We start from the raw sequence: 26,441 nt of genomic DNA, 5'->3' as shown, positions 1-26,441 counted from the left end.
AGTGTAAATGAAATAATACAGGCAATGACTAGCATTTTATATATGGAAAAGAGATTCCATAGATCTCTTTAACTAGTGTGCATGTGTTACCTAATCGACTAATCTTATTCATTGAATCGAGTATTTTATTTTTTTTTAGAATAATGTTTTGGAGACATAATGTCTAAGACATAATGAGGTTAAAATGGTAATTATATATTATGTGGTATTTTTAATTAAAATTTTATTTTATGTGTTTACTTTACTACCCCTATATTAATTTGTTTATTTATTACCCCTATAACCTATTTAAGGATATAAATGTAGATTATGCATATATTATGCATGCATTTAATAAACACGTGAATCATATATACGATTTTAAAATATGACTGGATAATATTTTTTTATCTATTCCCCTTTTATTGCATTTATTTAAAGAAAATTTTAAAATATAGAGTAGTACAATTTTACTACCAAATAAAAAATATTGGATTTCTTTACAAATTAGTTTTATAAATTTTAGTTTAAAATTACTAACTAAAAAAGATATTATTAATGGAGCTTATGATTCTTCATTTTCTTAATTCTTAATATAATTAGTTGATGTACGATATATTAAATAATCTAAAATGAGAAAAGTTGATTCATCCAATTATTTTCGTATTAAAAAATACAATGATTTTTTATTTTTGAAACTTTATAAAGTTAACTTTCTAAGCATAATTTTATAGAGTCGAAAACAAATATTACATGTGATAAAAGTTAAGAAAATTAATACAAAAATACAAAAGATAACGCAAATAAATGATTCATCATAATAACTACTACTATTATTTAATCATACAATTCAAATTTGAATAAGAAATTTAACAAAAATAATAATAAAACCGGCTATGAAAGTATAACATAAAAAAGAAAATAACTCATAATTAAATTATCAACTGATTATGTAAAAATTTATTTGAAAAAATAATAATAGATGAAGCTATCAAATTATTTTATTATTAAATAATAATTTAGTATGTATTTTGTTAATTACTACTATAGTAACTAATTTATAATCTAAATTCATGATTTTTAAATAAATAAAATAGTATAAAATTAACATGAAAAAAATGATGTGTAAACATATAAAAAGTTTCGAGCATGATTGTAGTTTATCTCTAATCAAATCAATAAATATGCATTTAGATATAGATATTTAATTTGATTTAATATTCCTTAATTAGATTTGTATCCATTTAACATGATATTGGGTAAAGTAGTCATAATAAAAAATATATCTATGTCAAAATGCCATAAGGGTATTATGGCATGGAGACATTATGTCTCTAAATCACTACCTTTTTTTTATCTGACTAGTCTCGTGATAAAGATTAAAGAATATCCAAATCTAGCATCTAAAACATAGTAGTAGAGTAGTATAAACTGGGTGTTTATCACTTGCATTCTAATTAATTTATCTCTCCCACATTTCTCATTCTCATATCCCAGCATCGAGACCCAATAGCAGATTTGGGCCACAAAGGGTGCGATACAAAGTCAATTAAAGTTTATGGTTGAGGTTAGGACAATATCTTATCTTCTTCAAACCTTCAACTTTCATTCTTGGTAAATGCTTTTGCAATTATTTCTTTCATAAATATAACAATTTCACCTTTGGCATTACGTACTTTGATCCCTTCATAAATTCTACTTTCACCTCTGGCACTACTCTAATCCCGAAAGGGCAACGTAATAGGACCGAACTCATATAATATTATCACATGCTAATATATTCCATAGCACATAATTGCCTTGAGTGTTCTAAGTTCTTCAATGTAACAACGATGGGCACGACCCGACCAGTTTAGACTAAGGGACGAGACAAGCGATACACACCGTGAGTTGGACCACTTGACCCAATCCAAAGTCCAACTCAAGTTTTGTAACTGCAACAACTTAATATGCATTATTGGAACTGGAATAATCGCCTACTAGACCACATGAATCATCAAATTTAGATTGTACTCGTTCCAACTCCCAAATATTCAATATTGTTATTTTCAGTACCTCTCGGTATCAAGATGGGGTAATTTGCGCCTGCCTTTCTTGGACATTGTGGCAATTGCTTATGACGCCATATATAATTCTCCGAAATCCAACCCTACTTAGTTAATTAGATTTTTTTTCGATTATGTATACCACGTGGTATACGCCTCAATTTTTGCCATCTATTAATATATTAATAAATTAAACTACCATTTAACCATATTTCCATAAATTATTAATAAATTAAACTACCATAATTTAACCATATTTCCGTAAATTAATTTATTAAATTATGTATTCTCAAACACGTTACTGTAAATTAACTTAATAAAATATTAAGTAATATATTAAACTACTATAGTTTGGCAAATATTCTAGTCGATATAGCAAACAAAATATTAGTATCTTACATAATAATAGAGTCCTAAAATATGCTTTATAGTGTATACCATTTTCTTCTATTGGAATATCTCGTTACATTTTTAGTTCCGACATCATAGTTTTTTTTTTGTTATATAAAAATCAAAGTTCAAAATCGCCTCCAGGAATTAACTCAAGTAAAATATTCTTCGAAAAGAATAAAAGAGGTTGTTTCCATGTTCGAATTGAGACAATTAGATAAAGATTCCAACTAAAACCTTTCCATTGTAATAAGGTACACATATGTTTGAAGTGTAACGATATTCACCGAAGGCAAATTGTGATTATTTTCCATGATTATAAGATTCATAAACATTATATGTATGAAGCTTACCTAGGTTCTCTCTTTACACCAAACTTTAAAATTGTCTCTACCTTACAAACCTCTTAATTCTTTCTCTCCAATGGAAGCCCTCGACCTTGAGCCATGCCACTCCGATGCTTCTCCCACCTCGGATGAATCTTCTACGCAAACTAGAAGTCATTTAACTGAGGAGGAAGAAGAAGGCACAGGACACAAGGCTGTCACGCCTCATGCCTTTCTAGATGTCAAGCATGATGAGCCGACAAGCCCTAGTTCAAAGGAAGAAGTCACAAGATACGAGACAGATATGTCTCGTGTCTTGCTAGATCACAAGCATGCCAATGATAAGGATGAGCCAAAAAGCCCTAGTTCGAGCCTCCAACTCAAGCTTGCCGACTATAGAGAATCCAACGAAGTGGCGTTGAAAACTTTCCCTTGCAAATTCTGCGAGAGGGAGTTTTCGACATCCCAAGCACTGGGAGGCCACCAAAACGCCCACACGGGAAGAAAGAGTGGCGGTCAAGCACCACCACAGAATGGTAGACTAGACGAGGCCGCGGCCGCCCCTAATCGGCTATATGGCCTCCCATACCACCCCTACTTAGAAAACCCTATGCATGGAATTTTCAATAGGTCAATTAGGGTTATGGCACAATCCATGATTCGTAAACCCTACTCCCACCACCATCAAGCGTTGCCTCGGCATATCGCCCGGGAAAAGTTGTCTAGGGCTTACTTGAAAAGGCCCTCACCATCAATGAAGGTTGATGGATCTCTGAATTTAAGAGGAAACCCTAATCCTACTGCTACTGATGATCGAGCAGCTGATAACGGTCATCAACGGCTGAAATTGAGGGTTTATGGATCTCCGAATTTAGGAGGAAACCCTAATCCTACCGCTATCGATAATGGAGCAACTGATAACGATCGTCACTGGCTTGGATTGGGAGTTGGTGATGGCGGGGCAGTGGCAGTGGCGATCAACGTGATGTCGCAGAAGAACTTGATTTGGAGCTTAGGCTATGAAATTCTTGTTCTTTTAGGGTTATATGATTCAATTTATTAGCACATTGTTATTTCTGGATTTACGATTTAGTCTCTATTATGTTTTTTGATTAATTTACATATGGAAGTATGTACTAGTGTACTACTATATGTGGATATATGGTTATGGAGTACTTTATATTGTTTGAAGTTTAATTAATTTTTTCTGTTTTTATTTCACATGGCAATCAAAATACAACATAATAAAGAATTTACATATCATTCTATATCTAATTAGTACTAAGTAACAATGTTTGGTGTCTGTTTTAGCTACTTGTATGAGGAAGAAAATGGGGGAACTGTAGAAAAAGAACACATTTTTGAGCTTTGGATGACTCTCAAGTTTTGTTTAGAGAAAGTCTTTTGCTGTAGCTAGCTATTGTGTATATTTGTATGAATTATGATATGTCAAATTCTGATTACTATAGTATATGATTAATGGGAAATTTTTGTGAGGAATATTATTGCCATATGAGATTAAATTAAGCATAAAAGTAAATTAAACCTTAAATAATACTCCTGAATACAAAATTTAGTATTTATTTTGAAATAAATTATAAGTTAGTAATTTTTTAATATAAGTGTTAGTATAATTTAATAATCATTCGTCAAATTAATCATATATATGCAATATTTTTTCTACATATCAACTTATGGAGGTCCAACAGAAATAACGTACATATCCCAAACCCTTTCCAGAATTTTTTTTAAAACTTGGAATAACATTAGTTACGTTATATATGATTTCGGTCAAGAGAAAATATTAAAGCCTTTTGCATAAATGGCGGCCATATCTTAATTAATGGATTGTTATAGATTTTCATTTTACTATATGTTTAATTAATGGGCTGTCGCAGACTCGCAAACTCCAATTTTTGTTGGTACTCTACTGTCATTTTCTTCAAGTTCCACTCTTGCGTATTGCATCCTTTTCTTGAAATCCAAATACTTTAATTTTTCATAATTCAAATACTTTGATTTTTCATCATTGGTCGGCGGAGTCCTAAAAGCAACATTTAATGATTCCTGGTGAATATATGATCATGTTCAAGCCTCAAACTTTAAATCATGATTAATGAAAACATTCTTGGTTAATACTTTCTTAGCAGTTAGTTTTTTATAAATCTAAAAATTTTACATGTATATTACTCTGATTCCAAAGGCAATGTAACATGACTGACATCATATAATATTATCTCATGCTAATATTTTTCAGAGCGCAAGTTTGCTTTGAGCACTACAATTTCTTTAAAGTAACAACGTTGATGGCATGATCCCGATCAGTTAAGGCCAGAAGCGTATTGCCAGTCGAAGGAATGAGACGAACTGTGCACATTGTGAGACATACAAGTTAAGCTAACCCAAATTTCAACTACAAACCTTTTGAACTACAACGTAAATAGTCATTTTATCTGGAATAATCGCGGCTACTGGCACCATATTTGTCCTCCAATAGATCCCTTTTAAGGGATTTTAATTATACTCATTCTAATTATCAAACGTTCGATATTGTTATATATTTTTACTATCTCTTTATGCAAGATTGAGTCATTTGCGTGTCTGCTTTTCTTGGACAGTCAGTTGAATTTCTCAGGCTATAATTCTCCGAAATTGAACTCCATTAGTAATTAACTATATTTCTTAGACTTTGTTACCATTTGATATAAATCTAAATTTTTACCATTTATTGAAATATTAATAAATTAAAGTATTAAAATACCATAATTTAACCATGTTTCCGTAAATGAATTTATTAAATTAATTATGTATTCTCAAACAACATTACTGTAACTTAATTGAATAAATTACTGTAAAATATTAATACATTAAGTTACCATATTTTAGAAAATAATCTTGTAGTATAAGTGCAACCAAACAAAGAATATCTTACATAATAATAGAAAATGATTAAACATATTATACCTTATCTCATACATATATAGAATATATGATGGGTCATCTTCTATTGCTTATAGCATCATAATCCAAAATCAAGACCAAATCTCCACCATTATATTTCAAAATGAGTGGATGAGATTAAATCGTATAAATTTCAATAAATAGTAGACAAAATATCAACAAATGGTAAGATCGTCATTCTATTATTATATCATAATTTTTGTGTGTTTTTTTATATCAACATAGTGTATTACAAATATCAACAAAATGACATGAGTATTTCAGAACAAGTACACGAAAATATCAACACAGTTTTATTGAGATTTTACATGCATTATGTTGAGATTTGCATGTATTATATTGAGATTTTATATGAATTATATGGATATTTTACATGCATTATATTGAGATTTTACATACATTATATTGAGATTTTTTGATGTATTTGTTGATAAAAATCTGCTTATCAACATATACGAAAACTGAAATAAAAATCATCAAATTCCATTATTCGAACGTCGTCGGAACATATGCAATTGAGATCTCGTTAGAATCCTTATAAAATTACCTTTAAATTGATATATTTTTTGCGAAAATGTAATTTAAATCGAGTGAGTTACGTAAATAAAGTTATGGGATAATTTTAATAAGAGAGAATTGACATTAATGCCCTTTAATTTTATTTAATAATTATTTAAATATAAAATATAATCTACTTGGTATTATATCAACCACTAAATCTCCTAATCTAATGGTTAAAAATTGGTTTTAATTTTGGATTGCTAATTTGTTAGCATTGATCAAGATAAGGTATAATACTATGAGAAAAGGTATAATATGTTTAATTTATATGTCTATTATTATGTAAGATATTAATCTTTTGTTCGATACTCTTTGCATTTTTAAACATCTATTTTAAATTAGTTCAAAATCTCCGCCAAGAATTAACTCAAATAAATGATGAAAGATATTCTTCGTAAAAAATAAAAGAGCCGTTGTTTCCATGTTGGAGTTGAGATGATTAGATAAGATATTAAGTAAGTACATATTATAAAGAAGGAAATTGATCTGCGTACATATATACATGAAATCACTAATTACAATAAGAAAATAATTATATATCCAAAACTGCAGCTATTTAGTTTGTTAATTAAAAATTTCCTTTTTAAAAATCCTTTCTGCCCGACTTAAAACTTTCCTTTCAAATAACCTTAATTACACAAAACCGTTGTACGTGTAATAATATCCACCTAAGGCAAATTGTGATCCTTTACCATAATTATGAGATTAATAATCACTATATATATGTAGCATCTGCTTCTCTCTTCTAATCATACTTTCAAATTACAAACCGATCACAATATTCTCTACCTCTCATTTCTCACCAATGGAAGCCCTCGACATCAAGCTCAAGCCATATGATGTATCGGAACCCCTCAGCAAGGAGCCATGCCACTCGGATGGCTCGGTCACCTCGGATGAATCTTCTACGCGAGCTAGAAGTTATTTGACCGACGATGTAGAAGGCACAGGACACGAGACTCTCACGGCTTGTGTCTTTCTAGATATCAAACATGAAGAGCCGGAAAGCCCAACTTCAAAGGAAGAATGCACAAGATACGAAACAGACACGTCTCGTGTCTCACTAGATCTCAAGCTAGCCAGTGATCAGGACGAGGGGACGAGTCCTAGAGAATCCAACGACCTAGAGCAGTTGGCGAAAAAAACTTTCTCCTGCAAATTCTGCAGGAGGGAGTTTTCGACCTCCCAAGCACTGGGAGGCCACCAAAACGCCCACAGGCAAGAGAGGGCGGCGGTCAAGCACCGCCACAAAATGGTGGACGCGGCCGTGGCCGGTCCCACGCGGATACAATATGGCCACCCATACTACCCCTACTTAGCATACCCTAACTTCAATAGGTCGATTGGGGTTAGGGCACAATCGATGATTCGAAAACCCTACTCCAACTACAGTCAAGCGATGGCGCGACATCTCGCCCAGGAAAAGATGTCTAGGGCTTACTTGCTAAGGCCTTCACCATCAATGCAAGTTGATGGATCTCTGAATTTAAGAGGAAACCCTAATCAACGGCTGGGATTGAGGGATGGTGGATTTCTGAGTTTAGGAGGAAACCCTAATTCTGCCGCTATTAAGGATGTGGCAATTGATAACGGTCATCAATGGCTTGGATTGGGAGTTGGTGGCGGTGGCGGTGGCGGTGGCGGTGGCGATCAACAAGAAGCTGCAAAAGAACTTGACTTGGAGCTTAAGCTGTGATTTTCTGTTTTTTATTGTTATGACTTTTGATTTAATTTAATAGGCCACTGCTGATTCTGGATTTAGTGTATATTATTAGTTAGTAATATATCACTTTATCTTTTACTATGTTTTTTTGATTCACGTGTTGAACATTGAAAAGTATGCAATATTCACACAAAAGTTATTTGCATATCACTTTATTTATTTTTATTTACATATCACTTTTAACTATTTTAACCAAAATATACACACAAAATAAATCTAACTGAGGATAGACAATAATTTACGAAAATAACAATGTTGGGTGACTAAATATTTTAATCCAAATGTATATATACAAGTACTTCTATGTGAACAGGCAATTAAATATTTTAAGTAGAGCAATAATTTACGAAATTAACAGTATATTCAGAAGTCAAATTGAGAAGAAAAGTATATTACTATTCAATAAAAAAAATTAAAATTAAAATTAATCTAAAGCACAAATCTTACCAAGCGAAAAAGAAAAAGAATATAACATAAACAAGTAAAAGTAAGTTGGCCCAAACTTCACCAACTCAAGCCATACATTGAGATGGGAAAACAGTCCTACTCACTACTCATGGCGTGCAAATATAATTTGGAAATAGGACAGCAATTGCAAACTATGTGATCCGTGCTCTTCTCCAAGAGTACGAATGTGGGCCCTCATTCACTTTTTTTCATTTTTAATTTCGTGCTCTTTCACAATAGCAAAACACTCATATACGTGTTCTTCCGCAAAGCATGATTTTACACCAATTCAAGAATCCCACAATTCTTTTATTCAATTTAAATACTTCAATAACTAAAAACATTTCCACAATATTAAATGCATAAAAAATATCCGAAATACTATTCTCTTTCTTACTTTATCATTTCTCCAATTTAACTATTTATTATCATTTTTACAAAACGAGTGCTCAAAAGTGGCAGGGACTGCTAAAGCCGACGGAGAGAGTACATAATTAAAATCTAAAAAATTTAAATTGAATAATTAAATTCCTAATTTAATGAAGGTGAGTTGTATGGAAAAAATATGAGAGAAATATAAGTGAGAGATAATTTGATGTAAAAAATGGATGATGAACGTGGGTATTTATAGATGATTTGGGGATTAAAATATAAAATAAAAATAAAGATTTTTTTTTTAAAAATGGCAAAAAACGCTTATATTTTTGACAATCTGAAAATTTTATTATTATTTTTTGGAAATTTTTTTATTTTTGATGACTTTTTTGAAAAAGTTAAATTTAATGGTATAAATGATACCCAATCAGAAAATGCCGTGCATCCATCCGCTGCCAAGGACGGAGCTCTCGGCGAAGAGCTCGTCCGTGCCGATGGTACGAGTGCAACGGCGAGCACGTTGTCTGCCATCCCGCCTTCCGCAAGAGCACTACTGCGGATGCTCTAAGGCGAGTGATATAGAGAAATTATAAGTTTAGCAAATAATGAGAAACTACAAATATTTTGTAAATTCCAACAGAAGACGAATATAGTCATAAGTTTATTAGAAGTGGCAGAGAGACACCTCTTTGAACCTACAAATCTATATTTCCCAGTTGAGATGAATAAACAAACTTCCCTCACACAACACACATCAAATCAAAACACATGGTTTGCCATTAATAATTGCTTTAGAGCTAAAATTCAATATGAAATATAACAAAATTTAATCGACACTTGTAACATAAGCTAAACATTCATTCTCCATTCCAAAATCAAAAGTCCACCGCCACACGTTGGTACAAGTTCGCCGGCAACCTCGGAGTAGCAACCGCCTCCAACGGAGTGCCCATGAAGGTGACCACGCCAGGTCTCTCTGCAATGTTGATGTCTTCTGGGTTCACCCCTCTCGGAGGAGCCCATGTGAAGTGGTGCAGAAGGCGGCCTAGCATTCCCGTCACCATATCGAGCCCTAGTTGCGCGCCCGGGCATATTCTCCTTCCAGCACCGAAGGGTAGAAGCCTAAAATCATGTCCTTTTATGTCAACGTCATCCTCAAGGAACCTCTCGGGGCGAAACTCCAAGGGGTTCTTCCACACCGCAGGGTCACGTGCAACTGCCCAAACGTTGACGTGCACGGTTGAGCCCTTGGGGATGTCGTACCCTCCGACCTTCACATTGGTGCTGGCACGGTGAGGAAGCATGAGTGGGGTTGGAGGGTGTAATCTGAGTGATTCCTTGGCCACACACCGTAGGTAGGGAAGGTTCGCGAAGTCCAATTCTGTCATCACACGCTCGGTTCCAATGACACGGTCGAGCTCCTCTTGAACCTTCTGTAGGACCCTCGGGTTCTTGATCAACTCTGCCATGGCCCATTCCACGGATATCGCAGTGGTGTCCATTCCAGCATGGATCATGTCCTGTAAGTTTATCAAAACAGAGCAATAAGTATAAAGGTTCAGCACTACACAGATACATTCCTTATATTGCACTTAACTATGATCACTGTGTAGAAATATACCGTGCATCAGGACGTTTTGAGTATGAGGATGAACACAAACTTACCCAGAGAAGGCCAATGATGGTGTCATCGGTTAGATCATATTTCTCTTTGAGTGTCAGCAATGCATCACAAAAGTGCTGCTTGGCTCCTCCAGTTTTCTGGCGAACAATGTTGTGGTCTTCCATGATTTCTCGTGTGAGGCGATCCCTGCGTGTTGCGTGTTTTGCAAAGTCCTCTTCGTTCAGAGGGAACAACCACCGGAGCCACGGAACATGCTCAGCAATGGGGCGGGAGGCACCGAGCCTCAACCTGTTGTCAGCGACGGACCTCATCTCCTCTCCTTGCTTGTGTATTCTCCCTTCAGTATCCACATATCTCTTCCCGAATGCAATTCTGGTAATGTTGTTGAATGACACTGCTCCTAGATATTTTCTTAGCAGCAGGCTCTTAGCTGAGTTTCCTGCCCAAATTGCACTTAACATTAAGCACTAGAGAAAAAACTAAAAAGTTGAAGAAATCAACGATGTGTTCATAAAAAATGTTACTATTAGGCATCAATATGAAATGTATCTCTCATCATATACTTGCCGATGGATCCATAATCTAAGACTAAGGTATGCTGCTGCTAAAACAATCAAAAGTAAAGCGCGAAGTTCTCCTTTAATTTCTGCAAAATGTGATCTAAATCATACACTTTCTAATTTCTATCCAACCAATAGACTATATGGTCGTCGAAGATTCAACTACCAGAAAGCAACTAATTAGATCAGCTTACAATTCACGGTTCAACATAATCAATGAACTGTAATGGTCAATCTATAGTGAATTTAGCGATTAACTTCATATCAATACAATCCAGATCCTAATCAGGTCAGGTATTCAAAATTAATTAATTCAGCTTAGTCAAAATTGTTGACTTAGAACAGAACACTGACTAAATCTGGATCACCAATCCCAAAACAAAGAAAAATCAAAGGATCTAGGTTTAGAGAGACATACCAGGGGCGGTGCAATCATTGTAGATAGACTCAACCATGGCGGAGACCTCATCCTCACGAATAGGCCGCAGCGACTCAAGGCTCTTAGCGGAGAAGAGCGCGACGGTGCAGACCTTGCGCACTTTGACGTAGTGAGGGCCATAGTCCGCCCAAATGAGGTCCTGGCCGTACTTGGTGAGCCTGGTGGCGGTGCGGCTGCGGTAGCGGTCCGCCAGCTGCTGATCCTTCTCCTTGAGAACCTCCTTGGCGAGCTCGGTGTTGGAAACGACGATGTTGAGAGTGGAGCCGAACCAGACCGATATGATTGGGCCGTAGGAGCTCGCCCAATCGGCGAAGCAGCGGAACTGGAGCGGCTTGACGTCGTAGAGGTTGCCGACGATCGGCCAGGGGCGAGGGCCCGGGGGGAGGCGGAAGCGGAGGCGGTAGTAGATGGAGTGGAGGAGGAAGAAGAAGGGGAGGGAGAGGAGGAGGAGAGCGAGAGGCGCCATTGTTGAGGTTGAGGGAAATGATGAAGCGACGGTGGATTTGTAATATAGTGGAAATATGCGACTATGTGAACAGGTGTTGAAGGGTAGTTGGAAACTGCTATATATTTGCTCACGTTTTTAGTTTTTGCTGAATTAAAACAAGTAGTTGGGGAAAAGGGTGAACAAAAATCAAATATGGATGTTGGCTTTGGGTCTACTAATATAAATTGAATTGAATATTAATTAAATTTGTACTTAAATATATCGGTGGTCATAATATAAAATGATCAACATGAATCGGAGATTGTGATTAGGTGGATCATGGCCAGTTAGATTTAGATCGACAAGTCAATTATAATTTTCATTCTATAAGATTAGATACGTACAACTATATTTGTAGTTGGTTTAAAGAATGTAAGTAAAATTGGGTGAAAAATAGGAATATGAATAGTACTTGTATTATTAAAATTGGGTGAAAAATAGGAATATGAATAGTACTTGTATTATTAGAATTAAGTTGTGAAATTATTTTAGTTGAAATAAGGTATAACTTATTATTATATAGTAATTATTTATTTAAAATTAAATTATAGAGTAAGATTTAATTTTATGAAGTACATATAATAATATACGAATTGAAAAGCTAAATTGATGAACGGGGACGCTCATATGTCAAACGCAGCAGCCTTTCTCTCATCCAATCATGTTGTGTGTGGCTGTTTTTTCACCAAGTTTTCCATTATCATGAGTTAGTGGATGTCTTGTGGCTTATCATCATCTCTCCTAAATCCTAAGGTATCGTGAATATCCAATTGCCAGTAGGGACGGATTCAGCAGGGTGGTTTGGCCGGTGCCGGAGCTGCGGAGCCAATATCCCCTGTGCATCTGCTTGTTTGGGAATGGAGCTGCAGTGAGCAAGAAATGAATATGGGTTTGGGCTTCAGATATGGGCTCCAACTTTTCAGTTAGGGCTTTGTCATTACCGCGGTCCAACTTTCTAATATTCAAATTACAATCGCTATAGCCTATATGATAGAATCGTGTGAATATTATCCTTAATTATTTTATAGTAATGTAGTATAAAGTATTAATGTAGAAAATAACATTCCTAAAGATCAAGCAATGTTGTTAAATTGTCAATTACTCTAAACGGTAGTAATATATAAATTCCTAGTCCTAATATTAATCTGGAAAGAATCAATATTATCAGCGAGGGAACTTTTCAAAAAAATAGTAATTTATATGTAAAAAAAATAATATTTTAATATTTATTTTAAAATAAACAGTATTGACTTATTTAAATACTATATACTCCTATGATTCTATCACTAATTGCCGACAATCAACAAAATCAAAGATGATTTGGAAGAAAACAAAGGTACGCCTAATGGCTAATAGATACCCTGAAGCGCACACGTTATACAATTGGAGCTTTTATGATATGGTCAATTTAAATTCCAAGCTTTTATGATATGGTCAATTTAAATTCCAAAATTTGTGTACTAGTGACAACATCTTGAAAAGGTGATGGAGAAGGAAAGCTGTTATTGACAAATGGATAACAAGTAAACAGCAATGTTATCAAGTAAGTGTTGAAGAAGGGAAAAGTTTTGACATCTTGAAAAATGGGTGGATAACCAAATCAAATAGAACAATGTGTATATATCCGTCGACCAATTCTCCACAAGCAGCTCGACAAACTATGTCCCAAGCAATGAGACAGGTGGGAGCGTTCACGTGGAACTGAGTAGTTGTCTAGTTGGACAAAAGACGGCTAAGAGCATCTCCAATGGCGGACGTCCGGTCGGACGTCCGCGACGGGCGACCGGGACGTCCGCCATTGTGGCGTCGAAGGTCGGATACGGACGTCCCGTGAGGACGTCGGGTGTCCTCGGACGTGCGGGCGACGGGTGGGCGGACGTCCGCCATTGTGGAGTGGGTCGGACGTCCGGTAATTAAATTTTTTTTTTAAAAAACTCTAGTGGGAAGGGCAATGGGAAGGGCGGATTGTGCAGGGGATGTCCTAGTGACGTGGTAGGAGGTGTTTTTGGGATGTCCTAGTGGATGTCCGAGTGAGACATCCGCCCACTGGAGATGACTTCAAACCGTACAAAAACAACTGTTTTATTCCGATTTTCATCTTCCAAGCTGAAATTCGATGATTTAAAATTTAAATTTAAAAGTATCGGAATCGAAATCTGACCACATGACCCGCAAACCCGATTCCATTTCGACCCACTTAGAGCATCTCCAAGGGAGAAAGGTATATTGAGATGGTATATATTTTTCATTTACATTCTCAAAAAGGCTATTATACATTCTTAAAAAGTAATGAACTCAAAGGAAAGAAGGTAAGTAAAAAGGTAAACAAAAATAAGTAACTTTTTACCTTTTCTATCAAGAAGAGGTAAAGATACATTCGCAAAATGAAAGAATGTATAATACCTCCTCAAACATCTTTTCCATTGGAGCATAAAATTTTATTAAGAAGATCTAAATATGATACTCCCTCCGTCCCGCACTACTCGCACGTTTCCTTTTTGGCACGAAGATTAAGGAATGAGTGTATAGCAAAGTCAAATATTATGGCTGTAGGTGATAATTTTTACTAAAAATAAAAAGAGTGCAAATAACTTGGGACGCCCAGAAAAAAAATAAGTGCAAGTAACATGGGACGGAGGGAGTACTTATTTCTCTTTACCTCTCAATTTACCCTTTATAGATATAATAAAGAAAGTTCCAACTAAATTTGACAAACTGACACAAAAACTAAATCAAATGGGTTTCTTCCCGCCAAATAAACCCAAGAAATTTAAATGAATTTCCGATTAAGCCCTCGCTCCATTTTCTCTTTGCCGTCTCTTCCTTGCAAAAAGTCGAATCTGCAGCAATAATTGCTCTTATAATTTGCAACCGCTCGCAAAATCAAATCATATCCCTATATGGGAACGAAGATCACAACCAATCTTCATCTTTTTTCAGTATTCCACTGATTTCTAGGGTTTTCTTTTCGTATCTCTCTTTCTATTCGCCATGTCTACAGCTACCATATCTTCGCCGCTGTCTATGTCGAAATCCTCCACCACAACTTGCGACTCTCTCCTTCGCGAACTGCAGGTAAGGTCCATGAGTTTGCTTCGGCGACATTTTTCCGTTCTGCGACACAATGTTAATTTTATCTGTTGCGGAAATATTCGAATTGATTTTAGATTATGTACGGCGAAGATCACATTGTACTCTACAGATTCATTTATCATTTTATGAAGGTTTTACTTAACTTCATTCGTTAATTTGGTGAAATAGAAAATGTGGGATGAAATTGGAGAAAGTGAAAGTGAAAGGGATAAGATGCTTCTTCAGTTGGAGCAGGAATGCCTCGAGATATATCGTAGGAAGGTAGAGAGAAGCAAGAAGTACAAAACTGAGTTACAGCGGTCATTGGCCGATTTTGAAGCTGAAATCGCTCGACTTACTTCTGCCCTTGGAGAACGGGTTTCTGTGCCTCGGGTTTGCTCATAACCCTTTGTTTTTCCTTTTTTTGGCTTCTGTGCATTTGTGGCGGAAGCATATCCATCCTTTTTTATTCTCTATTTCCAGAAATGATAATGATTCTGCTAGTTTGAAAAGGTTTTATCATATTTTGAGCTTTTTAATCCTCTTTTTTCTAGTATGAGAAGATGAATGGCAATATTAAGCATCAAATATCCGTTATAAGCCCTACTCTGGAGAGTTTGAGGGTAAAGAGACAAGAGCGAGTAAAAGAGATTTCAGAATTAGAATTCCAAATTGCAGTAATCAGTGCAGAAATAGCAGGCACTGATAAGGTTTTAGACCCTAGTGGAATTCAAGTTGATGAAGTGGACCTCACCACCAAGAAGTTGGGAGAACTTAAGTCTCACCTCCAGGAGCTTCAGTTTGAAAAGGTTTGATTGTGTTTTGCATTCATCATTTTCATAAATTAACTAAACCACCAGAGTTCGTTTCTAACTTAGGTTTCTGAATTTTTGTTTATTGCAGAATCTGCGCTTGCAGAAAGTTAGTGACCACATCAGCGTGATTCATGGACTCTCAGTTGTCATGTCTCTAGATTTTAAGACGATAATGGCTAAAATCCATCCAAGTTTTGTTGATACCGTTGTTGGTCAATCAAAGAGCATAAGCAATGAGGTGTTGGCTAGATTAACCAGTCAAATGAATTCTCTGAAGCAAGAAAAACAACAGCGGCTACTGCAGGTGACATTCTAATAGTAACTTTTTATCTCATCCAGCTTTCTTACTTTATAGTGTATATTGCATGATCAACTGCAACCCTTAGGTGAGATTATGTTATTCCTGTCTTGTTACACAAATTAAATTTTTTTCCATCAATGTATCTTTTCAGTATGTAGCTCTTGTATATCTACCAAATGCTACAGTTTTAGGAATTGTTTGTCATTCATGAGGTTTACTTCTAGTTTTAGGTATGAACAGGATGCACCAGTACTAAATTATTTCCTTTCAATATCTTGACATGTGGTTAGTATTATATGTCTGTCTTGATGGTTTAATATTCTCTTTCCTCATTTAACTGGATCAAATACTTATTTACATTAGATTCAACTTGCACCAGACTGAGGGTTGAGCACACATCAGCCTTTGACCTTTATCAATTTAAGGCTCTTTTATTTCTGAGTTGCGCGCATGACCTACTTGTTTTGTTTTCTTATAGGCACAAAATTATGGCAGAACCCTTATGGAACTCTGGAGTCTCATGGATACACCTGTTGAGGAGCAGAACAAATTTAATCATGTTACACATTTGATCACTTTAACTGTGGATGAGGTTGTGAGTCCTGGGTCTCTATCTGTTGATGTCATTGAGCAGGTTTGCCCATTTCATTTTCCTAAATTTTCAGGTCAATGTGATTTTTACAATTTCTTACTGCAATACTACTGTAAATTTGATAAAATGTAGGCTGAAGTTGAGATTGGAAGTCTGAATGTTTTGAAAGTCAGTAAGATGAAAGAGCTTGTGTTTAAGAGGCAATCAGAGCTTGAAGAGATATATAACGCGGTTCATATGGACCTTGATATTGACAAAGCACGGCGGCTTCTGATCACTCTTATAGAATCTGGTGATATTCGATTGTTCTTTTCTAATCTCATTTTTGTCACACTGTACTAGCTTATCCTATCTGATGTGCACTAGGAACAAGCTCATATATGTGTGTCTTCTGCATTCTGGTGCGGTAGTTCTGACTGGAAGCATCCAGTCAATCACATCTACTTGTGTTGATTTTTTGTGAATTTCAGTCATTTTTGTAATGTTTGGATATCTATACGTTCTTTCCCTTTTATGCTCTAAGCATATATTTCCTACATTTCAACATTTTGGACATTTCACATTGTTCTAGATCATTGACGTATATTCTTCCCTGCGAAAAATTAAATGGAAGGGAGACTATTTTTTTGTATGTGAAAATTAGAGAAAGAATAAGTTGTCTAAGAACAAGCAAAGGGATGGATGATGAGCAACATAACTGATTGCCTCCAATGTGCCTTTAAATCATTACATTTGATCAATTGATTTTTTGTTACTATTAGTTAACTGTAGATTCTTTTTGCATCTTGGAGTCGTATTTAGTGCATAAGATGCAAAGTTAAGTAAATATTTTCATGTTGGAAAAATATTCCATGATATTCTTTCTTAATTTCTTTCAAAATGTAAGAAAATGAAGACTATCTTTTTTTCCCACCTTTTTTTCAATTGATTTCATTATGTTCTTTGGTGTGGTTGGTGGTTCTTCAGATTTTGAATTTGTTTGGCTTGGTAGAGCAGTGTGAAGACCTTTTAAGGAAAGAAAATGAAAACAATGAGAGTAACTTGGTCAAGTGCATATTGCTGTTTTGATTCCTATATGTTGATATTTATTCGCTTAAATGTACAACTGCAGGTACTGCTGATCTTTCTGAGCTGTTATCAAGTATGGATGATCAGATTGCAATAGCCAAAGAAGAAGCTCAAAGCAGAAAGGACATATTGGACAAGGTGGAGAAATGGAAACATGCATCGGAAGAGGAAAGCTGGCTTGATGAGTATGAAAGAGTAATACGATCTGCGCATATCTTTAACTTATCTTTACTATGCTCATAGTCCTTAAGAATTCAGATATACTTGCTCCATAACCTCTCATTTTACTCAAAGTTGTTTTAGTTAGTAGTTGTCCTAAATCCACTTTGTTGAAACCTGTGAAGTCGTCCTAATCAGTCTCTGGCTCCCTTAAAACCAGCATTGAAAATTCTAAGACAGAAAACCACTTCTTATTGGACTATATTGATATTCCATATGCTAAAATCCTAGTGTATAGAGTTTACCAACTGTAGATGGAATGTAGTTGACCTGAAACTTAAGTTTGTCAAATTAGTCTCTGGCTCCCTTAACTGTTCTCTGGAGCTGCCATTTTCTTTTGGCACGGTCTTATTCTTATGCATTCTTACAAGAACGTGTGTATTTTTTTTTATGGTGGAGTTCCGAAAATTGCCTCTTTTCTCTTTCTTCCAGGATGAAAATCGGTACAGTGCTGGCAGAGGAGTGCACAAAAATTTGAAACGTGCTGAGAAAGCTAGAATCTTAGTCAGCAAAATACCAAGTGAGCTTCTAAATTAAGTCCAATTTATTTTATCTCTCCCTTTTCATCAAACTTAGCTATGCACTGGGATGTTTTTCCTCATTACGATTTGAGGGTTGAGGATATACTTTTTTCTATAAAATTCATGCATTTGAGCATAGATTGATATCCATGTTCTGTTTCATAGCATAACAGCATAAGAAATACAGGATTTAAGATGTTACACTTAAGAACCAATTTTACTTATGTTCAAGTGTCTTGCACAAAGGGTTGTGTATTTATGTTTCTTCTGAAGCAATTTCGAGTATTTCTTTTAGGGTTGTTATAAACTAGTATCCTTAAGCATATGATGTAGTATCAGTTTGCAATATACTCCATCTCACATGAGAATGAATGAAAACTATGTAAGGAACAATAAAAGTTTGGAGCATGATGGCCAGGCCATGTATGATATTGATATCTACAGAATTCAATTCTGCATAACATATAGTAAATCTTTTCCCCTAGGAATGAAATTTCTAAGGGAGTGAGTTGCTTTTGACTGAGCAATGCACATGCATATCTACTAGAATCTAAAACTCCTTGTAAAACACCATTGCAGTTCTTGTGGAAAGTTTAACCTCAAAAGTGAAGGCCTGGGAACAAGAGAGAGGAATGTCCTTCTTGTACAATAAGGTAAGGCAACCGTGTGTATTTTAATTAGTGTGGTATTAAACCTGTTACATCTTGGGTCACTTTTTCCTTATTTGTGTGTAAAAGGCTCCTTTATTACGAACATTGGAGGAATTCGTCATCTCCCGACAAGCAAAAGAAGAAGAAAAACGCAGATCTCGGGTATGTTTTTCTATTACCTTGTACTTGAGAATTGGTCATTCAAATGTCTCTTATTCTCAATACATGATGCATGTTGAAGGAACACAAGAAGCTACAAGATCAAATAGCTACAGAACAAGAAGCCATATTTGGTTCAAAGCCCAAAAAGCCTTTGGGTCAGAGCACAAACACTAATACAATGGCTTCCACGCCAAACAGTCGACGGATGGGGACTCCTGCTCGTTTTGGAGTCTCTGGCGGGAATGGTAGGAGAGACAATGTTAAGGTGGGCGGTGTAATTCCCATAAACTACGTAGCCCTCGCGAAAGAGGAACGATAGAGGTCGGTGGACCTGTCTTTCGCTTGTGCTCAACTGCTGGGGCTTGGTATATAGATTCTGAGATGTCCATTTCTATTGATTGGTATAATTTCTATGGAAAATCGACCTTAATGGCTGGAATCCATCTTGATGGACAATGGTTATGACTTGAGATGAATAAGTTGTGTAGCAGAAAAATGTGTGGAAAATCGATATCCTGCTTATATAACAACCTAATTTGACTGTAGTCAACATAGTGTCTCCTATTGAATTTTGCAGTGCTGATTTTTTTATGAGGAAGGATTTCACGCATCGCGTATACATGGAAATTAAATGAACTCTGTTGCATTTTCCTGAATATTAGAGCTCAATACACTTTTGATTATTTTTACCTAACATATGTTATTTAATTATATTAGGACACGTTTTCCACTAGGAAACAATCACACATCTACATTCAATATCAAGAGAGGACAATTAAGCCAAAATGCCACTATTTCATAAAAGTATTTATCAAGACTTACACCATCACTACTTCGTTTCTTATGATTATTTGGTGTTTCAATTAAACTTTAGAATAACAGCTAGCAACAGTATTCTGCAACACGTGAAAAATTCAATAAAATACTCATAACAATGAAAGCGTTTTAGAAAAAGCTAATGTAGAGTGTTAGGCAGCAACAAACAACATGATGAAGAGACCTCAAATGGTATCGACAGCAACGCGCTTGTACAAGTGAGGAGCTAATCTCGGCGTCGGAAGCGCTTCCACCGGATTCTTCATGTAGGTGACCGTACCGGGATTCTCCTCCAGGTTGATCTCCTCCGGCCTCATCCCGGTGGGAGGAGCCCAGTTGAATTGGTGCAACAGATGCCCTATCATCGACGTCGTGAGGTCAATCCCTAGCTGCGCCCCCGGGCACACTCTCCTCCCTGCACCAAACGGCAGCACCCGGAAATCATGCCCCTTTATATCGATATCCTCCTCCACAAACCTCTCCGGCCTGAACTCCAACGGATTCTTCCAGTGGGCCGGGTCGCGCGCCACAGCCCACACATTGACGTTGACATTGGAGCCCTTGGGGATGTCGTAGCCACCGATCTTGACATTGGTGTTGGCACGGTGAGGGAGCATGAGAGGCGTGGGAGGGTGCAACCTCAATGACTCCTTGACCACACATTGCAGGTAGGGAAGGTTTGGGATGTCGAGCTCTGTCATGATGCGGTCGGTTCCAATGACGCGGTCCAGCTCCTCCTGCACCTTCTGCTGCACCCTCGGATTCCTGATCAGCTCCGCCATTGCCCACTCCACCGATATGGCTGGGGTGTCCATTCCTGCCGCGATCATGTCCTATTTTTCGAAAGCACACATCAGCACCGGTTACGATCACACAATCATACATTACAATAACATAATCAATCATAGATTCGTGGACTGACCCATAGGAGAGCGATGATGGTGTCCTCGCTGAGGTCGTACTCGTCCTTGAGGGTGAGGAGGGCGTCGAAGAAGTGGTTCTTGGCGTCCCCGGTTTTCTTGCGGAGAAGAGTGTGCTCTTGCATGATATCACGGGTGAGGCGCTCCATCCTAGCCCCGTGCTGGGTGAAGGCGTCCTCGTCGAGGGGGAAGGCCCACCGCAGCCACGGGATGTGCTCCGCCATTGCAAGGGACGCCCCGAGCTTCAGCCCGTTGATGGCAATCGCCTTGAACTCCTGCCCTTGCTTGTCCACTGCTCCTTCAGCATTCACGAAACGTTTCCCAAACACCAGCCTTGTGATGTTGTGGAACGCCATTGATGCCAGGTATTTCTTAATCACCACACTCTTGCCTAAACCGATTCATATATATACACTAAATTAGGATTGCACAAAGCACCAACAGATTCAAAATCACTTCATATTCGATCAAACGAATCAAGCATCAACTAAGTATTTCATCTATGAATCTAAATCTAAATCTAAATCCAAATCTATGTTTGTATAATATTGCCTGGATTTAAGCATCAAGTAAGTATTTTATCTATGAATCTGAACCTAAATCTAAATCCAAATCTATGTTCGTATAATATTGCCTGGATTTGGGGAAAAATCTCACAGCCTTGTAAATTTGGGGGAAAATAACTGCAATCGTCGAATTGAAAAGACGAGAATTGCGAAAAACGAGTAAATACCAGAGGAAGCGGTGGAGTCGTGGTAGATGGATTCGACCATGGCGGTGATCTCATCTTCTCTAATCGGGCGGAGGAGCTCGAGGCGCTTGGGAGAGAAGAGGACGACGGTGCAGACCTTCCTGACTTTAACATAGTGCGGGCCATAGTCCGCCCAGATCAAATCCTGACCATCTCTGCTGAGCTTCCTCGCGGAGCGGCTGCGGTGGCGGTCGGCGAGGTGGCCGTCCTTCTCCTTGAGCACCTCCTTGGCGAGCTCGGAGCTGGAAACGACGACGTTGAGCGTGGAGCCGAACCAGACCGAGAGGATCGGGCCGTAGGATTGGGCCCACTCGGCGAAGCAGCGGAAGCGGACGGGCTTGATGTCGTAGAGATTGCCGACGACCGGCCACGGGAAGGGGCCGGGGGGGAGGCGGAAGCGGAGGCGGTAGTAGACGTGGTAGAGAGCGACGGCGAGGGGGAGGGAGAGGAGGAGGAGGAGAGCTGCCATTGCTGCCGCTGCCGATGAACTTGAGCTATTACAATAGAAATAGAAGATGCATAAATAACTTAATAAAATAATGATATCTAATCATGACTAAAAATGCAGATGGAGAAGGGTAGTTGGCGGCGGAGGAATGGTTGTTGAAAATTACTGCTCCCTCCGTTTCACCATAGTTGAGGCAAAACTTTTCGGCACGAAGTTTAAGAAAGCGAGGTTGAGTGTATTGAATAAATAGATAAAATAAGTAAAAGAGAGAAAAAGGTGGAGAGAATAAAGTAGAAAGTGAATAAAGTAGAGAGAAAAAAGTAATAGAGAGTAAAGAAAGAGAAAATAATTACTATATATGGAAATGACTCAACTATTAATAAACTTCCCGAAATGGAAAAATGACTCAACTATGAAGAAACGGAGGGAGTACTAATTACGACTAGTATTTCAATTTCATATTTCAACTCAAATCGAGGTGGTGAGGATCATTGTGCACTACGGTAATTGCCTGAGAGCATCCACTATAGGGGCGGCGCGCCGGCCGCCGCCGCCACGCCAGCCGCCCCCGAACCGCAGTCGCCGCGCCTACCTATAGCTTGGGAAGCGTCCGCCCCGAGGCGGACGCATTTTTTGGGGCGAAAGGCACATTGGCGAGAAGACGTCGAGGACGCGCCGGGCGTGCATCGCCGCGCCTATAGGCGTGCCGGCCTATAGTGCGCCGGCGGTGGCGGTAGCTGCAGCGGCGAGGACAGCGAGGCAACGGGGGCTGGCGGTAAACGGTCCACGCACTACACCAAGGGGGAGTCCATTGCTGTGGCGAGGGCGTAGGATGACGTCACATCAGACCCCATATTGGGCACCGATCAGACCGAGCTGAGTTTTTGGAAGCGCGTCCTGTTGGCATACAACGAGTTCAAGCCGAGAGGCGCCAAACCGCGTGACGCGGAACAGCTCCACAAAAAGTGGTCTAGGATTCTGCGAGCCACCAAGAGATTTGCGGGCATATAAGAGAACAACCTGCTCACTGCTGAGAGTGGCCGGAGCGAAGCCGACGTGAAGGTGCTGTCTATGTCCCAATTCAACACGGAAGGCTGGCCGATGTTCAACTCCTGGGAGGAGTATCTCGTTCTCGAGAACTGCCCGAAATTCAAGGCCATTTGTGCGGAGGAGAGGGGGACAACTAAACACAACATAGCCGGGGACTACGGCAGCGGCTCGCAATCAATCGACCTCAACGACGCCCAAACGGAAGAGCCCTCCGCTACACACTTTAGGCGCCCACGCCCTCCCGGCCAACATGCCTCTATCTGAGGCGCTAGTATAACACCCCGACTTTTTCTACCCTTTATATTGTGTTCTTGAAAGGATCGTCGTTGTGCACTTGAAATTTTTTTGACCTTATTTCTTTTATCGAATGAAGAATTTTACTTTTTGGGCTTAAATCATTATTCTTTCCTAACCCAATTCTCTTTTTACTTAAAAGAGGAACTTCATTTCAAGCCCAAATCATCTTTTTATTTTTCTTCATGAGCCCACTTTCAATCTACATCCCAATCACTATTGAGCGCCACTTTTCACTCCACAATTTATGTTTCACAAAATCAGGCTTGACAAGCTGAAAAATAGGAACAAATCGGTTTCTACGTGCATATCGCCCCATGATCCCACGTTTCTATATCATACTATCTTTCTCCACTATTTCATTCAATTTCAGAGAAAACCTTTTTCTCCCATGATCTGCAGTTACAAGCATCACTCTCCATCTCCTGCACGATCGGAATTCCAAATTACACCACGTTCCAAAACTGCAGATTTACATCCCATTCTATACTCTTTAATCTGCTCCATAGTTCACAAATTGAGAGGAAACACCCAAGTGAAAGCAGAGAGTTCTGGAGTAAAAAATCAGCAAGGAGGATTCTCAGTTCCATCTCAATTTCAAACCCGACATGTTCGGGAATCGGAACTGGCGCAGACCGTGACGACAGCGGCGGCTGCAGTCTTGCATCACGATCGAACAGCAGCAACGGTGAGAGGAAAGCAGCAACGGCGTCGGCGTTGGGTGCGTGCAGCGGCGGACAGCGGCTGTCTCGATCTGGAGCAGCAGCGGCTGACCCGGCAGCGACGACGCCGACAGAACTTTGACAGCAGCGGCGCTGTGGCAGAGATGAGGAAAAGATAGGGTAGTGACGGGGACGGCGGCGCAAGGGAGAGAAGCTAGAGCGAAAGGCGACGGAGGCGGCGAGCTCACCGCCGTGATTTCTGTGGTGACGGCGTGGTGACGGCGCCGGAAAGGAGAGAGTAATCAAGGTAGTCGCAACTTGGGTTCCTGATTCAGATTTGGGAAAGAATGGGGGTTGACGAATTAGAGAGAGAGATAGAGATTAGTTTAGCTGAATTTAGGAATTTCTCAATTGGGAAGAAATTGAGAGAGAGATCGGTGTTGAGTTTTGGAGAAGAAAGCATTTGGGAGTTTGAGCTCCTTTTATTTATTGTTGGGCCTTTTTAAATTGGTGGGTTAGGGAGTATTAAATTGGGCTTCTTTTTAATAGTTAAATAGAGGAAGTAAGAGTTGGTTTGCATCGTTTGAGTTTAGTTGTTGGGCCTGCAGTTTAAATATTATATTTCGGGCTGGAGTTTTATTTCCTAATGCTTTGGAGATGGAGGACCAGATAGTATAAATGATGGAGTGGAGTATGTATAAATTCAATGCTTGGGATATCTATTTAAGTGGATGGAAGTTTGGTTCGGGGGAGTAGAATTTCAACGATGTTAGATGGCTGGCTGGCCTCGACAATAAATGAAAGACAAGGCAAGCTTGGACTCAAGGAACAAAATTCTCCGCGAATCAAATTGAAGTGGAAGTAAGGAATTCAAATTCAGAAAATTAAACGAACGAGGTGGGCTTTCTTTTTAAATAAGGGCTATGCCCTAAGTATTTTTTTATGTGAAAATATTGAGAATATTTGTCATGCCGTGTTTTGTTTTATTCTATGGAACCTATCTGATGTGGCTTTTGCCATCAATGGATAATCGAATTCGGGTCTGACTAGGGAGTGAGTCCCTATTCAGGCTAGTGTACACCTATGGAGATCGTGAGCCGTCTTTTGGGTCGGCCGGTCTAGTGACTTGGGATGTGGCCACATTCCTTGTCATCAATGGATCAGATATGGTAGACATCTATGGGAAAATGACTGATCAGTCGAATTTTACAATGGAAATAATTTTAGTGTCTTGGGCGATTTCTAAAGTTAAAACCCCAAGGTCACTCAATGGTGGCATGATAAATACTTTTTATAAAATATTTTCGGCATGAGTCCACTGAGTGCATCAAGTACTCAGCACTGCATTTCTTTTAAAAATTGCAGGTTGAGCGTGACGGGTGCGGTGGGTGTTGAGCAAGACCGTTGAAGAAATTAAGTGTTTAGAATGTGTCATGTCTTCACACGTGGCATATTCCTTCTCTCGAAATGCTTCCGCTAAGTAGTTGTCTTTCTTTTGAGTTCTTGTATCGCTGAAATATTATTCATTTTTGAGTTGTTGATTGTTGAGATACTCTGATTTTATTCGAGCTATTCCCAGTTGTTTCAAGTTATGGTTGAGTTGTGTTATTTTCCCCTTTCTTCCCCGCTTCTTTAATCATCCCCTAGTCGCGATCAACCGTGTTTTCTATCCTTAGAAAATGCGGGCGTGACAGCTAGAGTGGCTGCAAGTTCCTCCTGCCTCTCGTCGGCCGCGTCTGGATCGCGCATCTCCCCAGCCCGCCTCTATACCGCACTCCATGGGCACTGGTCCCCACGAGGTCTTGCAGAGGAACCTTGATGTGCAGTCGATGAAACAACTGCAAGAAAACTCTCGTTTCTACGAGACTGCGACCCACCCGATCACCAAGGATATATACTACGCGCTCATGTGTCGGATCAAGGATCAGTTGGGGTTGTCTGGGGCAGCGGCGGGGGAGGGGGCGAGCGGCAGCTGGGGAGGCGGCGGAGAAGAGGCGGAGGAATCCGACTCCGCCACCGAGTAGACGGTGGCAGAGTTTTTATTTGTATTTTTTTTAAATGTTCATTGTATAATTTTCCCTTTTTCCGTAATACGACGAATATTTGGTCCCAATACTTTTTAAAAATTTCAGTATTACCTCGTTTTCTAATTATTTACATTCTGATAGTTTTAATTATAATTG

The 26,441-nt window shown here is 38.4% G+C and overlaps 4 protein-coding genes across 4 annotated transcripts; 2 read left to right on the top strand and 2 right to left on the bottom strand.

The window, feature by feature from the left end:
• The first annotated feature begins 7,067 nt into the window (after nt 1-7,067).
• LOC121807974 lies at nt 7,068-7,958 on the top strand. The gene has a single exon (XM_042208311.1). The coding sequence runs from the start codon at nt 7,068-7,070 to the stop codon at nt 7,956-7,958; it is 891 nt and encodes a 296-aa protein (XP_042064245.1).
• Nucleotides 7,959-9,561: 1,603 nt separating this feature from the next.
• Nucleotides 9,562-11,964, bottom strand: LOC121806378 (cytochrome P450 98A2-like). Its single transcript, XM_042206393.1, has 3 exons — nt 11,410-11,964; nt 10,473-10,870; nt 9,562-10,327 (listed from the first exon to the last, which is right to left on the bottom strand). The coding sequence occupies exons 1-3, from the start codon at nt 11,894-11,896 to the stop codon at nt 9,683-9,685; spliced, it is 1,530 nt and encodes a 509-aa protein (XP_042062327.1). The 5' UTR covers nt 11,897-11,964; the 3' UTR covers nt 9,562-9,682.
• Nucleotides 11,965-14,726: 2,762 nt separating this feature from the next.
• Nucleotides 14,727-19,908, top strand: LOC121808560 (65-kDa microtubule-associated protein 5). The gene is made up of 11 exons (XM_042209115.1): nt 14,727-14,992; nt 15,179-15,382; nt 15,544-15,798; nt 15,893-16,108; nt 16,584-16,739; nt 16,830-16,989; nt 17,809-17,960; nt 18,417-18,504; nt 19,085-19,158; nt 19,243-19,317; nt 19,397-19,908. Exons 1-11 carry the CDS (start codon nt 14,909-14,911, stop codon nt 19,634-19,636), a joined length of 1,704 nt encoding a protein of 567 aa, XP_042065049.1. The 5' UTR covers nt 14,727-14,908; the 3' UTR covers nt 19,637-19,908.
• Nucleotides 19,909-20,214: 306 nt separating this feature from the next.
• On the bottom strand, nt 20,215-22,315 carry LOC121808561 (cytochrome P450 98A2-like). The gene is made up of 3 exons (XM_042209116.1): nt 21,787-22,315; nt 21,056-21,444; nt 20,215-20,966 (listed from the first exon to the last, which is right to left on the bottom strand). Exons 1-3 carry the CDS (start codon nt 22,271-22,273, stop codon nt 20,319-20,321), a joined length of 1,524 nt encoding a protein of 507 aa, XP_042065050.1. The 5' UTR covers nt 22,274-22,315; the 3' UTR covers nt 20,215-20,318.
• Between the last annotated feature and the right edge of the window lie 4,126 nt (nt 22,316-26,441).

Source organism: Salvia splendens, chromosome 6, assembly GCF_004379255.2.
Source record: "Salvia splendens isolate huo1 chromosome 6, SspV2, whole genome shotgun sequence".
Taxonomy (NCBI): Eukaryota; Viridiplantae; Streptophyta; class Magnoliopsida; order Lamiales; family Lamiaceae; genus Salvia; species Salvia splendens.
Note: the sequence above shows the minus strand (reverse complement) of the source record. Positions and strands in the feature narration are given on the sequence as shown.

What these genes read in the sequence shown, in the direction of transcription:
- LOC121807974 (XM_042208311.1), top strand. Translation starts at nt 7,068, where the DNA reads ATGGAAGCCCTCGACATCAAGCTCAAGCCATATGATGTATCGGAACCC.
- LOC121806378 (XM_042206393.1), bottom strand. Translation starts at nt 11,896, where the DNA reads ATGGCGCCTCTCGCTCTCCTCCTCCTCTCCCTCCCCTTCTTCTTCCTC. An exon ending in CAATGATTGCACCGCCCCTG is followed by an intron (nt 10,871 to 11,409) that starts GTATGTCTCTCT and finishes CAATTTGGGCAG; the next exon opens with GAAACTCAGCTAAGAGCCTG. An exon ending in CCATCATTGGCCTTCTCTGG is followed by an intron (nt 10,328 to 10,472) that starts GTAAGTTTGTGT and finishes ATAAACTTACAG; the next exon opens with GACATGATCCATGCTGGAAT.
- LOC121808560 (XM_042209115.1), top strand. Translation starts at nt 14,909, where the DNA reads ATGTCTACAGCTACCATATCTTCGCCGCTGTCTATGTCGAAATCCTCC. An exon ending in CTGTTGATGTCATTGAGCAG is followed by an intron (nt 16,740 to 16,829) that starts GTTTGCCCATTT and finishes GATAAAATGTAG; the next exon opens with GCTGAAGTTGAGATTGGAAG. An exon ending in GATCACTCTTATAGAATCTG is followed by an intron (nt 16,990 to 17,808) that starts GTGATATTCGAT and finishes GTACAACTGCAG; the next exon opens with GTACTGCTGATCTTTCTGAG.
- LOC121808561 (XM_042209116.1), bottom strand. Translation starts at nt 22,273, where the DNA reads ATGGCAGCTCTCCTCCTCCTCCTCTCCCTCCCCCTCGCCGTCGCTCTC. An exon ending in CGACTCCACCGCTTCCTCTG is followed by an intron (nt 21,445 to 21,786) that starts GTATTTACTCGT and finishes GAATCGGTTTAG; the next exon opens with GCAAGAGTGTGGTGATTAAG. An exon ending in CCATCATCGCTCTCCTATGG is followed by an intron (nt 20,967 to 21,055) that starts GTCAGTCCACGA and finishes TTCGAAAAATAG; the next exon opens with GACATGATCGCGGCAGGAAT.